The sequence below is a fragment of the Megalopta genalis genome, chromosome 7, assembly GCF_051020955.1.
Source record: "Megalopta genalis isolate 19385.01 chromosome 7, iyMegGena1_principal, whole genome shotgun sequence".
Lineage (NCBI taxonomy): Eukaryota > Metazoa > Arthropoda > Insecta > Hymenoptera > Halictidae > Megalopta > Megalopta genalis.
Window position 1 is genome coordinate 17,387,243 of NC_135019.1, and position 16,226 is coordinate 17,403,468.

At 42.0% G+C, this 16,226-nt stretch overlaps 1 protein-coding gene across 1 annotated transcript; it reads left to right on the plus strand.

Moving 5' to 3' along the window:
• Window positions 1-403: 403 nt before the first annotated feature.
• On the plus strand, window positions 404-14,631 carry LOC117221720 (sodium channel protein Nach-like). Its single transcript, XM_076523458.1, has 11 exons — window positions 404-1,525; window positions 4,867-5,009; window positions 6,748-6,811; window positions 7,639-7,810; window positions 7,892-8,031; window positions 8,123-8,228; window positions 12,474-12,768; window positions 13,631-13,684; window positions 13,827-13,995; window positions 14,077-14,174; window positions 14,291-14,631. The coding sequence occupies exons 1-11, from the start codon at window positions 1,332-1,334 to the stop codon at window positions 14,575-14,577; spliced, it is 1,722 nt and encodes a 573-aa protein (XP_076379573.1). The 5' UTR covers window positions 404-1,331; the 3' UTR covers window positions 14,578-14,631.
• The last annotated feature ends 1,595 nt before the right edge of the window (window positions 14,632-16,226 follow it).

Below are 16,226 nucleotides of genomic sequence, written 5' to 3' on the forward strand. Positions count from 1 at the left end.
CTGCGCACCCTGTATATATATATCAAGTTTAAATCGAACCGTTGTATTTACACGAAGAATAAGTCAACACGAAAATATTCGCAGTCGAAGCAGTTCAAGCGAAATGAAAGATCGAAATTCCGAAAGAGAGGAGAGACGAGGAATTTCGCGGGAAATGCTTGGAAGAGAAATGGTGGAGGAAAATGGCAAGATCGCGCGGTACCGGTAGGGAACAAATTGACTGTGCGTGAGATAGGCAGGCCGTATCGGTGACTGAACGGCAGGCACGAGATACGGGATCTCCTCTGCGTCGAGTACGTACGTCGCCGGTCCGATACGCGTAATAAGCGGAACGGGTATGTGCGCGTGGCTTCGCGATACATACTCGGCGCGAAACGTTGCTGCGTGCAGTCGTCGAGGAAATCCTGATAGAGGATCGTCGCGTAACGGGCAACTATACCGCCCGGCATTGTGCATTCGCTCATCGAAAGGGCCGAGTCTGTTTCGAGGCCGGGAGCCCGGATTTCTTTGAAACCGTCTCTTCGTACGAAGCATTCTTCCCTTTCGCGTAGACTATTTCCACCCGGTTCGTTTCTTATCGGTTTACACAGCGGTTGCTAAAAAGGTCCCTCGAAACGTTTCCTCCAGCCGAACGATCCGATGGCTTTTAATTTTCCGTGAATTTTCAGTCGCGCTCGCGCGTCGTTCGAACGGCAACGTTGCGCCGTCATCGAAGAATCGGCCGACGGCTTTTATAGAGAATCGTGAATTTTTCGAATCTCAGTCGACGCGTCCGACGCATCGTTGAAAAGGACGCCGTATTTTGTTAATATTTTAAAAGGAGACACGCCGAAACGTCGCTCCCCGATTTTTGTTGTCGCGATCGAGCTTGGATGGAAGGCAGCTGTTGCTACAATGTTTGACACATTCTTTACATCGGGTCGAAAACGACCGAAAATTTTCCAAGCGGGAGGACTCGGCTTTGAAGCGATTCAAATTGGAAGAGAACGTTGTGTACGCGCGGATCGCGCGTTCGATACAGCCCGTTGTGGAAAAGTATCGAATCGCGCTGGAAAATATCGACGGGAGTTTCCGTTTGTTGGAAGCCCCCGGCGTAATTGGACGTTCGATTGGATTAATCGTAATTAGCCGGCCTCGGACAATGTTTCTTTCGGCGGGATCGGTTCGCGGCGGTCCGCGTTATTTCCGCGAACAACCGCAGCTAATTAGAGTCTCCCGATCTCCGTAGAATTTGCGGCGCGTACGCAGGCTATCCGAATTCCTATCCCGAAATCCGGCATTCCGGCCGGCGCGTTCTCGTTACGCGAACGACGGCTACAAAGAACAGGGAAATGCCGACTGCGCGGCCGCAACACAGGGGAAAACTCGCCGTTTCGTATGGACGGGCCGGCCGGGTTACACGCAAACGCTCCGCACAATCAAGCCGCTTTCAAACATTAATAAAATACTTCAACCTCTACTGCAAGCATTCCACTATGATGGGCCTCAAGTATCTCGTGGAAGATCGGGCTACGTGGACCGTGAGGTAAATTGAAATTTCCGCGGATAGATACACCGCACGATGCTCCCGCGCTCGCACTTCCGATTCCTGCACATTAAAGTAATAACGGCGCATCCTCGGTACCTTCGTTCGCCTGTTTCCCCGCTTCCGTTTAATTCCCGCTTGATAGCTCCGACGATTCTCCGCAGCGATCGTTCACGCGAAAACTCGGCAACTTTTATGATATCACCCGACCGAATATTATTCTTTCGGTCAGGGGTAGATACACGTGGACATCTTTTAACTTCGATTGCGTGTGTTCGTAATTCCAGATAATATCGGGTTGTCCGGAAAGTTCGTGCCGATTTTTTAGGAAAATTAAAACGCAGCTCATTTAAATATTGGAGCCAAGCTTCACAGTATGATCGCGGATGGTTGATCTTGATTTATTTAGCATTCCTGCTAATTGACGTAATGTTGAGCGTGGGTTATTCTCGATTTCTGTTCCAATCGTATCTTCGTCTGTGGTGGACGGCCTACCTGGGCGTTCTTGATCTTCAAGGTCGAAATTTCCAGCTTTAAACCGAGCAAACCACTTCCGCACAGTTCTTTCGGCTACAGCATCCTCGCCGTAAACAGCGCATATCTTATCTGCCGCTTGTGCGGCATTTCTGCCCTTTCGGAAAAAGAAAAGCATTAAATGCCTATAATGCACTTTGTGTGCCAACGTATTCTAAGGCGTACAAAACTGATAAAAATTAACGAATCGTAACCAAGCTTTTTTCCAAATATGGCTGAAGTTATCTCTTTTTAGAATATGCACACATGTCATTTGTTTTCAATAATTGTGATATATTCAGTCAGGTCTCTCACGCTACCTACCGAAAATCGGCACGAACTTTCCGGACAACCTAGAATGTTTGGTTTCGGTATTTACTAGAATTTCGACTTACGTCTGCAAACGTGATCTGTGCGTGCGAAAATGTTAAAACGACAAATTAAATAAATTACAAGGTTACTACAGGTTAACTTAACTCCAAATTATCTTAACAGAAAATTAGGTCAGTAAACGTAGGTCGTATTTAGGAGACAATGTTTCTTTAAATGTGACGATCTTTTATTATCTCGTAGACAGATTCAAGTTGTGAAAAATTTGATAGGTGAAAAAGGTGCTGTCGAGGTTTGGGTATTTTTAAACACCTAAATCGCCGCGCATGAGTTTAGACAATTTTTACCGCATTTAGGCAACGTTTTAGACAACGAAAGATTCATTTTTTTGCTAGATATAATTTCTTTGTAAGTTTCCTCTTTTAAAACATCGACTGCCAGGACACCGATGCCATATAGGTAACGAAATTATTTATTCAGATTTGAAAATTAATATTTAGGCTACCCTATTGTATCTTTATAATTTGATTAGGATCCGCGGAACGTAAGAATTTTTTTATGCAAATTCTCATTTTCGCACGTCGTTCTACTAAAATTAAAGAAACGCGTCCTTCGCCAACAAAAGGATTACTAACCCTGATAAGAAAATAAATACGCTATTAGATCGTGTTAATTTATACGTTTCCTTGTTTTCGACAAATCCCCGCGGTCTACCGACGACGTGCAACCGGACTTTCCAATTTTAATTCGATCAAGCGAAATACTTCACTTTCCATGGAATTCTTGAGCCGGCCGTCGCAGCGATAAACAACGTTTCCAGAAACACTGCGAACAAATAAACCGCCTCGCTTTTAACCTTTTCCTCCATTAACCCGTTCCTATCGCACTGTTTTATTTTTTTCCTGTCCCTTTCAGTCTCTCGAAAGCCACGAGGAACAGCAAATTTCATTGTCCTACGGAAAGAGGCAGTCGTCGGGACGGTTTTTGCGCCTGGCGGGTCATACTTTGCGGAATTACAGCTCGCGGGGCGTAGCACGCTGTTCCAAGTTCCAGCAGATTAAAGCTTAGAAAAAGTTGCTCGGGACGCGTGTAATTCTTCGCGAGCCTTTGGATACACAGCCGTAAATCTCGCGGCATCTTGCGACACGGAGTACGCGTGCGTCGCGCCGGTGTTTCGTCCTCCCGCTCCTGATCGCGTATGCTCAAGAATTGATTAAGCCGACGGACAGGAAAATTTACCGGGCGAAATGAGAAGCTCGGCAAAGCAGCGAATCGATATTCCGACGTATGTACTCCGAAAAAGTTGCAGTCTCCTTCGCGAAACAATTCCGCCGTCGGGCGTAAAAAGATGCTCGCGCCGCGAAATTCGGCGATAAAGGAGTATCTCATTTCTCGGCCGGGATGAACCCCGGGGTACGGCTTTTACGGCAGGGTTTTAAGTATTATTTTTGATGGGGCGCCGCGTCGCAATCAGCCTTATTTAATGACGGGGCCGAACGCGTTTTACGCGCTTCGGAAAAAGAGCGTCGCCCGCTATTTTAAAACCGTTGTCCCCGACGTCTCTCGACGCCCGATCATTTTACGGGACACTGGAATATGAAAATTTGATTAGACCGTTCGACGCGTGTACACGGCGTGCAAGTTCGATCGCGAGAGTCACCGCGGAGCCATCAATTTTCAAGTGTTTCGGAGAAAGAACGCGACGACGATCGCTCGTCAGCCGATATTTCAGCTCTCCTTCTTGTCTCGTTTGCTAGACGCGCTCGAACGACCGTCGAATTTATTCCATATCAACAGTTCAAATTATATTCGATCTTATTTAGTTTTAAATAAAAAATGAATCCTAAGAAATATATTTTTTTATCTAAATAATAAACTTTACTATTTATCTAAACAATCACAATGTTCATCTAAATAATAAACTTTACAATTTATCTAAACAATCACAATGTTCATCTAAATAATAAACTTTACTATTTATCTGAACAATCACAATTTCTATCTAACTAATAAGCTTGCAATAATACACTTTACAATTTTGTTGAGACACAAAACAATTTCCCAAACGATCCAATACTTGAAACAAATTGCACATTTTTCTGTTTCCGTTTAGACTGTTCCGATTGCACGGAAGCTTACAGTTTTCATATCTTTGAGAATGTCAAACGAAACTGCAGCTGTTTTAAAGCGCTCGTAGAGCTTTCTCAGCACGTATTTTCCTGCAAACGAATGTGAAAAGATTATTTCAGAATCGACGATCTCGATAAAAGAAAATTCATGGAGGTGAATTCAGCATTTAAAATGTCCTGTTCGTAAATTTGTACACACTGTTGCGCTCTCGTTGTACATTTTCTCGCAGACGAATGCAGAAAAATGCAACCAATTTGAATGGACAATTAAATGGACGTCTCGACGATGTTTGAAGCAGTTCCTATTTAATTGTCGTTGATTCATTTTGAATCGGCATAGTTTTGTTGCTTGAGGTAGACTTTTTGCAGGTTTCTATGGACAATTGCTTACGGGCTAATTCTGTGGCTGATGTGGACTTTCATCCCGTTGATTTACAAGGATTATTTCACCTCGTCCATAAAGGACACGCAAGATTCGAACGATTTTCCCACCGAGCACATAGAGTTCCCCGGTAAATATTCCGCCATGATAATTTTGCTCGGCACAATTTTAACGGCTTGGGATTACTTGGAGTTGGACCGCGGTTGTTTATGCAGATGCGCTTTTTTACGGATGCATTTACAAGAATGAAACGAAATAAGAACGAAGGGGGGGAGGGAAACCTTATTTCGCCGGTGGGTCCGCTTTATTAAATTCAACGGGAACGAGAAGTCTAATTAAACGGTATTACTAAAGCAAATCACGCCGGATTGCCAGACTCCTGGAACTTCCAATTGCTTCCCATCCCGCAAATCGATTGTAAACAACGGGAAATTATTGAAAAATCCACGGGCTCCGTTGGCGAGCTTTTGTTAAAACGAGGACGAGGAACAAAATCGTTTCGCTATGATCGCGATTCATTCGATGCACAATTTCGTTTCGGCAGTTACGTCGCGGCGCTAGATTAAATTCCTGCTTAAGGTTTCCAGCAATCTCTACGGCACGAATTTCAAACAGCGCTGCCCACCGTAAACAACGGCAAATCATTTAAAAACTTCTCCGCGGAACCAGCTACTCGGTCGAAAACCAACTGTTCCATCTTAATAAATGCCAGTGATAATTCTCAGATTTTCCTCGTTTAATATTAAAGCACCTCTCTTCCGCGTAATTTCCGGTTCCGTCGTTCCGCTTGTTTCAATTACAATTAAAAGCATGGAATTCCTTTAACGCAAATTTCAATTTGAAATCTCCTGGAGGAACAAGCAGTGTCAAGCTTCGAGACGGTTCTCGTTCTTACTATCTTGTGAAACTCTTTGTCGGCTTACAAAACACGGGTAATGCCGTTTTACTTCTATTATGCAATGCAAATATCAAACCGGATGCTTTCCTCGATTATACCTACAGTCGCTGTGAAAGCTATCCGTATGCCTTTTAAAGCGAAACGAACTTTTCATAATCGAGCCCCACGAGCTATACTCGTTTCAATAGATAATTATACCGTTTTAACGCTGAATCTACCGTGCCGGTAAAAAGATCGGTTTCATATTTTTAAATTCGACGTTGCTGAAATTGTGAAGACTCTTTCGGCATACTTATAATAACAATGGCGAAAGGTTCAAATACAGGGTGTCCAAAAAATGTCTCGTAATACGGAAATGGGAGGATCCTGAAGTCATTCGGAGTAAATTTTTCCTTAGCGAAAATGCAATCCGCGGCTTTGTTTACGAGTTATTAACGAAAAAGAGTGACTAATGAGAGGCAAGATCAACTGGCGCGACGGCGGCCGAACTAACGGCGCCAGCGGTCGAATCCCAGCTCAGCTGGCGCGAGGCGTCTGAGCCAACGGCGCCAGCGGTCGAGCGGTCGAATCCGAGCTCAGGTGGCGCGAGGCGGCCGAGCCAACGGCGCCAGCGGTCGAGCGGTCGAATCGGAACTGGGCTTCGTGCGCTCATTGGCTTGGCCGCCGAGCGCTAGGCGAGCTCGCCTTTCATTGGTCAGTGTTTTTCGTTAATAATTCGTAAACAAAGCCACGGGTTGCATTTTCGCTAAGGAAAAAGTTACTTCAAATGATCCCAGGAACTTCCCATTTCCGGTTTGCGAGGAAGGGTCACCCTATATATTTCAGTCATTTTTAGTGGTCGGTTGGTTTAGCGTTAAAAGGTTTTAAAAAAGTACTTTCTACACCGACTGTATGCAATTTCGAAATTTCCTCGGCCAATCGATCCCAAGCTCTCGAGTCGGAACGCCATTAAAGAAATTTGCGCTTGCAGGAATCGCGATCTGCAGCGTCAACAGAATCAGTCTCCGCAAGGCGACAATGCTGGCGACCGACATGTGAGAAGCAGATAACAATAAATGCGCGGAATAAATACAGCGCGAGGCCGAGGAACAGTGTTTTTTTTTTTCAAGCGATGCGATCGTATGCTCTCGGCCGCGTCGATTTCGTTCCGCGGATAATTTCAATGATCGCGCTCGAAACCGCGGCGGCCTTTTCGTCCCGCGATCTCTAATCGCTTTAATAATCACCGTGCTCGCCGCAATTATTATTCCAGAGTAGAATGTTGTCGAAGCTATCGATTCGCGCTTGGCCTCGATGAACGCGAACTTGCGCGGATTGTATAGTAGCTCGGCTAATTTATCAAATTCCCGGCAATTTAGCGAAACTTAATATAATACACGGTGATTCGGTGATGTGGTTCGCGGCGATGAGAACATTTCTTCGCGGAAAATCGGGCCGCTGGGAAAAGTTCCGAGGAACTTTTCACCCACCCCGTGGAACGTCGTCGATTGCTTTCAAGATCTTCTTGCCGAAATGAAATTTTAATATGCGTGAGAAATTATGCTGGTAACGTTCGATCTACGAAGCTCGGCATCTCGGTCTAACGATAAAGAACAGCAGAGTCGATGCTTGAACTTTGTCGCAACGTTTCTAATCGCATTTAAAAGCGACTAACGGACTGCGGATTTTACGCATTTACGATCGAAATGACTGGATCAAATGCAAGATAGCAGAAACATTTGAAGAATCTGGAAATATTATCGCGCTAATGTCAAGTTATTAAAATGACCAAGAAAAGAAATAAGTGTCTTTGTAGTTTCTGCATCTAGCGATCAATGATCTTGCGTAAAGATCCGCAGTCCAGCGATCAATTTGCGAATAGGTTCGACGCGAGTATCTCGAACATGACTGTCGAGGAAATACTCCACGCGATCCGCGATCTCGGCCACCTGTACGATGACGACATAAAAAGTGTGAAAGATTACGAAGGAATTATTACGCTGTTGTCGATGTTTTACGGCGACGATTACGATATTGCCGAAGTAATGAAATACGTGAGTTTTAAATACTATTTTCGAGCAGCGTTTTTTTTTGTCGAAACTACGGGATAGGTAATGTTTAATGTGAAATTACAGTTGACACCAGAATGCGCCAGTCTGCTAGTGACTTGCGTATTCCACGGCGATCAGAGAAACTGTTCCGACATTTTTTCCTTCAGGAGAACGCAGAATGGGTTCTGCTGCACTTTCAATTACCATCCTAACGACGATAGACAGTGAGATACTCTCTCGACTTTCAATTTTCAACTTTATTTCACCGCGTTTTATATACAAGTTTCTCTGACTAAAATTGATGCATTTATACAGTTTGGAGCTTGTGAAAGACGTGGGCTTCGATTATGGTCTTGACATAACCTTGGACCCGATGCTGGATGATTATTTCTACTCTCTATTGCCTACGGTTGGTTTCAAGGTAATTACCGAGTAAGTATATGTATACAGGTTTCTAGAGAATTCATTCCATTGGCTGAACAGTGTTTCCCTACCAGTGCAGGAATTTTCTTAAAATTGTGCTAACAATGAAGATGTACAATATTTATTCATATCCGTAAATATTGTTAATGAAATGAATGAAATTCTTTATTCGATATTGTATTTCATAGATACAAAATAATTTTGATTCATTTAATAGTATAGTAATTAGTCATTTAGTAGTCATTTAATAGTAATAATATACTAAACATCGAGTACCAAGTTCGTTAAAAAACCATTTGTCACCCATCTATGACCGACGTGGCAGTAAAAGCGTCAAAGTAAAAAAGCGTGGTTATTCTCTTTGAATGAAGAACTTAGAGCGGCCTTGTTTAATATTCGTCCGCGAATAAAGAAATTATGCTACGAATTTAGAAAATGTGAATAAAGAAAGTTTTTTAGTATATCTTGATATTATAGAATTGAAAATAAAGTTTGAAATCAATAATAAATTGTAACAACGATCGAGTACCGTTGTCATTTCAAATACAGTAATTTCTCCCGGAAATGCCAAATTTCGGGTTGCTGTGAATTTTTCTGTGCTAATCCTACGCACTAGGTACGCGACCGTCGAATCGTGGCACGTGGCCTCCGAATTGCCTTCGAATGGTGGCAAAAAGTTATAAATAAAAAAGTTGAGCAATCTTCTTTATTCTAGCATTACTGTGAATTCATACTAATGTACACCGGCATGCTGGCCGCTGCCTTTTTTGCCGACTGCCTCGAGTTTCCGTAAAAACGAGCCGCGAGATCCGAAGAACCGCGACTTAGTATTTTCAGATTTGCCGGTTTTTTTCAATTCCGACCTCGGAACATTTCTGGCAGAAATTACTGTAAACACAAATTTTCGTCCTCACCTTATGACTTGTAACGAAAAGATAACTATTGGGTTGGCAACTAAGTAATTGCCGATTTGTTCAATGAAATACAATTTTTTTTTTTACTTGGAATGAAGTTTAATCTTTAATGTATTTTCCATTTTGTTCGATGACCTTTTGCCATCTCTCCGACAACTTGAAAATTCCACGCTCGTAGAAAGTCTGATCCTTTTCGGCCAAAAACTGAGTTAAGTGAGACTTTACAGCGTCATCATCGTTAAAAGTTTTACCACGAAGGGAGTTGTCCAGGGATCGAAATAAATGGTAATCCGATGGCGCGAGATCAGAGTTATATGGTGGGTGTAACATCAATTCCCAACCAATATCCATCAATTTTTGCCGAGTGGACAAAGACGTGTGCGGTCTAGCATTGTCCTGGTGGAAAATGACACCTTTACGATTGACCAATTCTGGTCGCTTTTCCTTGACCGCTGCATTCAATTTGTCCAGTTGCTAACATTCACGGATAATAAAAAATAACATAATAATAATAATAATAATTTTATAATATAACATTTACGGATATCATAAAAATGGGAATGAGAGACATGTATAACTGAAATCGGCAATTACTTAGTTGTGAACCCAATATTTCGCAAGTGATATCGCGAGCACAAAAAGATTGGGAAACACTGGACCGAAGCGATAAAATCATCGCTTCGCATGAAGGTAAGCGAGGAACTTCGTTACCACGCACCAATAAGAACATATTCTTGCGTTCCGAAATAAAAATGCTCGACGCCGCGCGAAACTATGCAAGTGACGCGAACGCGTAGATCCGCGATCTACTCTCGCGGCGATAACGACGATCACGCGCGATCGCGCTGCCCTTAATCACTATCCTTTTTCGAGACCGGTCATCAACGATTATTGCGTTTTGTAGTGCGCACGTCCGCCGGCAAAAAAGACGGTAAAAGTCATTAGCGGCCGGCGTACAGTGTTCCGTTTTACATTGTAAAAAAGCAGCAGTTGCAGCGGGACCAGCGGCCCGTTACATCGTCCCGCGGTTCGTGTGATTTAACAATTCTAAGCAGCCTCGCCGTAAAACCGTCATTTCGCGAACAGAAAAAAAAGTTTATCGCTCAATTATTTCGTTGCCGCGTGTTTTCCACCGGTGCTCGACTCCGGAATCGAGCCTCGAGCTCGCTCGAAGCGAAACGGACGAAGAAAATGAACGGTGACGGGGAAACGCGCGCGCGCGCGGGACGGGGGAGGAATAAATTCTTTTATAGGTCGCGTTTTATTCAGCGGCGGCGCAATTTGGAAAAATAAACCGTAATCGGGTTTTTCGTCAAAGATTTTCGCCGGTTCCGCCTCCAGACGATGCATTTCAGCGAATTCCGAAACATTTCTCGGCACTTCTTGACGCGACTCGTTGAAACACGGGCTATTTTCTTCGGCAGAAACGTACCGATCGATTTAGCTGTAATCGCGCACGCTTTAATTCACCGTCGCTTAGTGGTTCTGCGCGTGACTTTCTATTTATTTCCGCGAGCTCGTTCAATTTTGCTATGTTTCGCGAAGAATTAAGACGGAGTTATCGCATACCGCTGGCTTCCTGATAATTGACTGTAGATTTTGTTATAATAATAATTATTATTATTTATTTATTGAACGTGCTAAATTACCTTTTAGATTTCAGAATATGATACGCGAACTATTATTATTTAGTTAGAGAGTACACGGTGTAAATTGCACCGGAACAATGCCTTGAGAATCACGGAAAATATTAACGTCGTTGCTGCAAAAGTTCACGATTCTAATAATTCTGACAATTATATTGACCGTAAAGGGTGCGGAGGATTTCCTCCCTCAGGAGATCACGGTGCCCACGATGTTACAAAATTAAACTTACAATTAGTTCGAATATCGGGGACTGTTATGCATTCTGCGGATTTTATGAATTTATTGTAAAAACTGATAGATCAAATTGAAGGAAACGAGACTGTTTAAAAACTTTAGGTGCACGTACGTATTATTTTGAAATTATTAAAGGAAGAAAGAAGTTTCTATTCGACTCGTGTTTGTTGCTATTAACGAAGACAATTTTTATATTACATGAACATCCGTAGTCTTTGCGCAAAAGAAATATTGCCTGCATCAATTGTAGGATAAAGAAGATAAACACGAGTTTTTTTCTTCCTTTGATCACAACTTTCATGGTTTTTTTTAGCTGTCCACTGTTTTAAATTATATTAGGTCTACCGGAAAGTTCTGTCCGTTTTCGAATTGAAATATAACACAATTTTCATACATTTAATAATATTTATTGTAGAATATACTTTCCATCGTTACTTATGACTTCTTGCCAGCGTGATGGCAACTTGTAAATGCCATTTTTAAAAAATGATTTATTTTTAGAGGCGAAGAACTCAACCAGTGCTTGGTTGACCTCAGCTTCAGTTTTGAATTTTTTTCCTGTAAAAAGTTTTGCAAAGAGAGAAACAAGTGATAATCGGAGGGTGCTAGGTCCGGGGAGTATGGTGGATGCGACAGAATTTCCCGGCCTAGCTCTGCGATTTTCTGACGAGTCGCCAAAGCAGCATGTGGTCTGGCATTATCATCGGTAGCCATGTTTTCGCGATCGCGTCTCACTTAATAACGACATGAGACATCTTTGTTTCAGTTTATTTAGGAGAGTACATGCGTGTAAATGCAATGATAAAGAGAGATAGTCGTATATGTCTCAAATCAACATGTGCATATGGATTGAAACTTGAAGTGACACTATCGGACAGAACTTTCCGGTAGACCTAATACTTATTTGCACGCTTAAGTTACTCATTTTTATCATAAACGCGTAAAATCCGCAGTCTAGTTATCACTTTACGGTTAAAAAACAAAATCGAACGTAGTACGACAGCATTGAGAGAACATTAAATGAAGATAGTTTGAAATATGCGTATAATCGTGCACTATAACCCCCTTGACATACAAACAAAACGGAATTCGATGCGTCCGAAAAATACTATTTAACGTGGCTCAACTGAACAGTTATGTGCAAGCCGTGCGAGATCACTGCTATACCGAATACTGCTCATATACTGCTTGTCATCGGTACTGTCGAGAATGTGGAAGGATGGGGCATCTCGAACATTGTAAATAAACCACTATCGACGCACGAGTGACTCAACTGAATAATTCCAATTATTATTATATTGCAGTATATTTACTGCACGGTGTTCGCCGAAAACAGCTCTCGACGAGTCAGACTCGTCAACAAAGTTTACAGTGGCGCATGAAAATGAACGATGACCTTGTCATTCAAGATCCGGCGACCAATGATGTCGTCTCGATATATTCGTCAGGTGATGGTGTTTGGTCCTCGTCATTACCCGGACGCGAATAGCGGCGGTGTGACAGAGCTGTTGCTTGCCCCGCTGACAAAAGGATACCTGATATTGACAGCGCTCGGCCTGTCCGGCAGCGATTCGATCCGATCGTATCCAGTGGGGACGCGCAATTGCATCTTCAGGAACGAGAATCCAACGGTATATAAATTTTACTCGTCCAGCGACTGCATTGTCGCGTGCAGGATGGAGGACATATGGAAGTTTTGCAACTGCAAGCCGTTCTTCTATCCCGACTTAGGCCTCGAGAAACGTGAGTCGAGATATTATCGCACTTATCAATTTTCTGGCTTCGCAAATTTGCGAATCTACGCAGCAGACTCGTAGCTTGCAGTTTTATTTATTTATTTATTTATCAATGCTTCGAAGTAAGTGGTTTATTTAGCAAATAGAGTAAATTCTCCCTAATCGACGCTCAACTTGGAAACAAAAATGTAATGAATTTTGGAAGAGGATATACGTGTTGGGTATCGGTGCTTATGCATAAGCAAGGAACTCGAACTGTTATTTTTTGGAGCAAAATAGTATTTTATTTCGTTAACCGAAACAAGGTGAGTAGAAGATCTAAAGAAATAGGATAAGGAGACAACCGAGTAAATGCAATTACTCTTGCGAATGCTGTCGTTCGACTGACGAGGTAGCGTAGTTTTTCTTTCTAAAGTTGCCTGGGGCACAGGATAAGCACATGCAAGTGATTATCGTTACCCTGTGCATTTATTGCCCTGGCAGCGTCGTCTCCGGCTCGAATGTCGCATCGGTGAGCCGATCTATAAATGTACGATCCTCCAAGGGTCATACCGCAAGATATAATGAAACTAGAATCTAAGCATGCATTTAACAAATACTTAGAACTATATATAGACATTTCAATAATACGATTATTCGAGCTTTGCGGTTTGTTTTTATAGTTACCGATTGTCAACAACTATAAAAACGAGCCGCAAGGTTAATTTAATTGTACCCCCTCTTCCCAAATTGTCCATTTTTGTTTCCAAGCTGAGAGGGTCGATTAGGGAGAATTTACTGTATAGGGTTGTTACGTGTACGTATATTCGATATTACTTTTACTGTTGTCTCGAAATGAATTTCTGCCATCTTTTCGCATGATTCTGTAGGATACAACAGGACTTGCACTTTGGAAGACGTGCCGTGCATCGGAAAATACAAAGGTAAAATGTTTGTAATTCGAATTGAAAGCATCGATTCTAACAGTTCAATATAATCTTAAATTTTTAATGTTAAAAATTCAAGAATAGTCTGTGCGATGCTTCGACGTTTAAATATTCCGTTAAATCTTTCGATGTATCGCAGAGAACAGACGCGTTGTCGTGCCTTACCCGAAGAAGTCGCTGAAACATTTAATAAAAGAAAATACAACGCTCTATTGCGAAGTGTGTTATCCCCCGTGCAACGACCTAACTTACAATGTCAGAAACGACATGTACCCTGCGAATCCCGAGCAATTCGAGACCGACTCGGAGTAAGCAGATTTAGTAAATAAATTGAAAAATACAATACCGACAAATTTGTATTTCATACGATATGTTTCTACAATTCTTAGGGCAGACGTGAATCACAGCATCTTGCATATCTTTTTCATCCACGGCGGCACTCCATATCTGAAGCTGGACGTCACCTACAAGTGGTATCAGTATTTGAGTTAGTACACTTCAATTTCTGTGTCGCTCCAAATAAATTATTCCATGCCGATACTGTACAAATTACTGCGCGACAATACTCGGTCGGGAATAATGGTTTTTCTTTTTTTTTTTTAGGTGACTTTGGTGGGATATGCGAATTCTTTCTCGGCTGCAGTTTAATCAGCTGCGTTGAGATCGTTTACTACGCGGCGCTGTGCCTGTCCGAGCTTTGCACGTCGAGAAATGACGCCGAGACGAACGAAGAAGCCGAAATTCGTCACGAGCAGCCTCCGATTCAGGACATCTATTGGAACGAGCTAGTCCCACGTTGCAAAACGACCAAGCAACTTAAACGATTACGCAAAGTGCCTAAAAGATTGATAACTTTTTCTCGCACCTATGTAACTAAACTATCATCTTAAGAACAATCACCCTGTATGTAACGAAAGTATTATACGAATGAAGAATTTTACGAATTATTCGAATAAAGAATTTTTCTTTATTATTATATATAATATTATAATATTATATTATTATATAATATTATTATATATAATAATATAATATAATAATAATATGTATATTATATTATTATAATATATTATAATATAATATAAAGAAATAAAGAAAAATTCTTTATTCGAATAATTCGTATAATACTTTCGTTATAATATAATATAATATAAAAAGAAATAAAGAAAAATTCTTTATTCGAATAATTCGCAAAATTCTTCATTCGTTATAATATAATATATTACATTATAATATATTATAATTTTTATATTTTTATAATATAATATATTATATTTAATATTTCTTTATTTAAATAAAGAATTTCTCGAATTAATTAAACGAAGAATTTTTCGAGTCATTCGAATAAAGAATCATTCGAATAAATAGATAGAATATTTTGACGATTAATGAACTATTCGAACAAAATAGTCGACTGAAAAGAAATTCATTCGGACAATTATCTTAGACAAATATTTCCTCGAAGCAGTCCAATTAGTAATGAATATAATTAACTCTATATTTCCCGAACACATTCGATCTTTTTATTTATTCACAAACAACCAAAATAAAAGAATAATCATTCGTACCAGCGATTGGCCGCCTCACAGTAACCGTCTCCGCTATCCTACGCAATATATTTCCCATAAAATAGAACTGCTTCTCAGGCCCCATAAAAGGAACAAGATGGCGAAATCGTTCAGTGTCTGCTAAGTGATTTCTCATATACGTTTTACGGTCTCGCAAGAAACAATCGCGGAGGCTCGCGATTTGTTTCGCAACGACGACCGATCCACAATGCGCCGCTGGAACAAAAAGTAAAACGCGACTCGGCCGAGCGGAAATGGTTCTCCTCCCCGGATCAAAGTTCGCCGCGGCGTGCGGCGCGGCGGCCGGAACCGTCGCCGATAAAAATCGGCGGACAGCGACGTGGATGCCCGACAAATTTCAGTTTCCCAGAAGCGATTTGCCAGAACTCGGCTGCCGAGCATTGGATACGAGAAACGTGTAACTTCGGGTCGGCGAAAGGAACGCGGCCCCAGAACGGTTCTCGGCAACTTTTCCATTCGACGGTTTCGCGGGGAGGAAGAGAAGCGCGATGGCGGCGGCGGTTGCGACGCTATGGGAGATGGCGTTATTAACGAGACACGTACTAAACGGCTCCCGGTGTCGATCGGGGCTGCGGGAGAATGAGACCGGCGGGGGTGGACGGGCCGGAGAAAAATGAGGCCATCAAGAATCTGCCGCTGCAATAATCTTCGGTCGCGGTCGTCGGATATCGAGCGTCCGAGTGCTGTCCAGCGGCATCCTCGGCAAAAAATAGACCTGCTAATCGAAGCAAGAAATAGTGCGGAGCCAGCATAATATTCTCGAGACGTCCTTAACTGGGAATTTAAGTGGCAGCGAATTTTTAAATCGTTTCGGTGGAAGTTTTACCTAAAAATAGTACAAATGGAAGGTGCCACTTCTTCTTTTTTACTTATTCGATACTCCGTACGAAGTGATTCCAAATCTCTGTACTAAATAAATAATTCTCTGTCTGAATATAAAATAAATACTG

What these genes read in the sequence shown, in the direction of transcription:
- LOC117221720 (XM_076523458.1), top strand. Translation starts at nt 1,332, where the DNA reads ATGCCGACTGCGCGGCCGCAACACAGGGGAAAACTCGCCGTTTCGTAT. An exon ending in CGGGCTACGTGGACCGTGAG is followed by an intron (nt 1,526 to 4,866) that starts GTAAATTGAAAT and finishes GACTTTTTGCAG; the next exon opens with GTTTCTATGGACAATTGCTT. An exon ending in ACAATGCTGGCGACCGACAT is followed by an intron (nt 6,812 to 7,638) that starts GTGAGAAGCAGA and finishes ATTTGCGAATAG; the next exon opens with GTTCGACGCGAGTATCTCGA.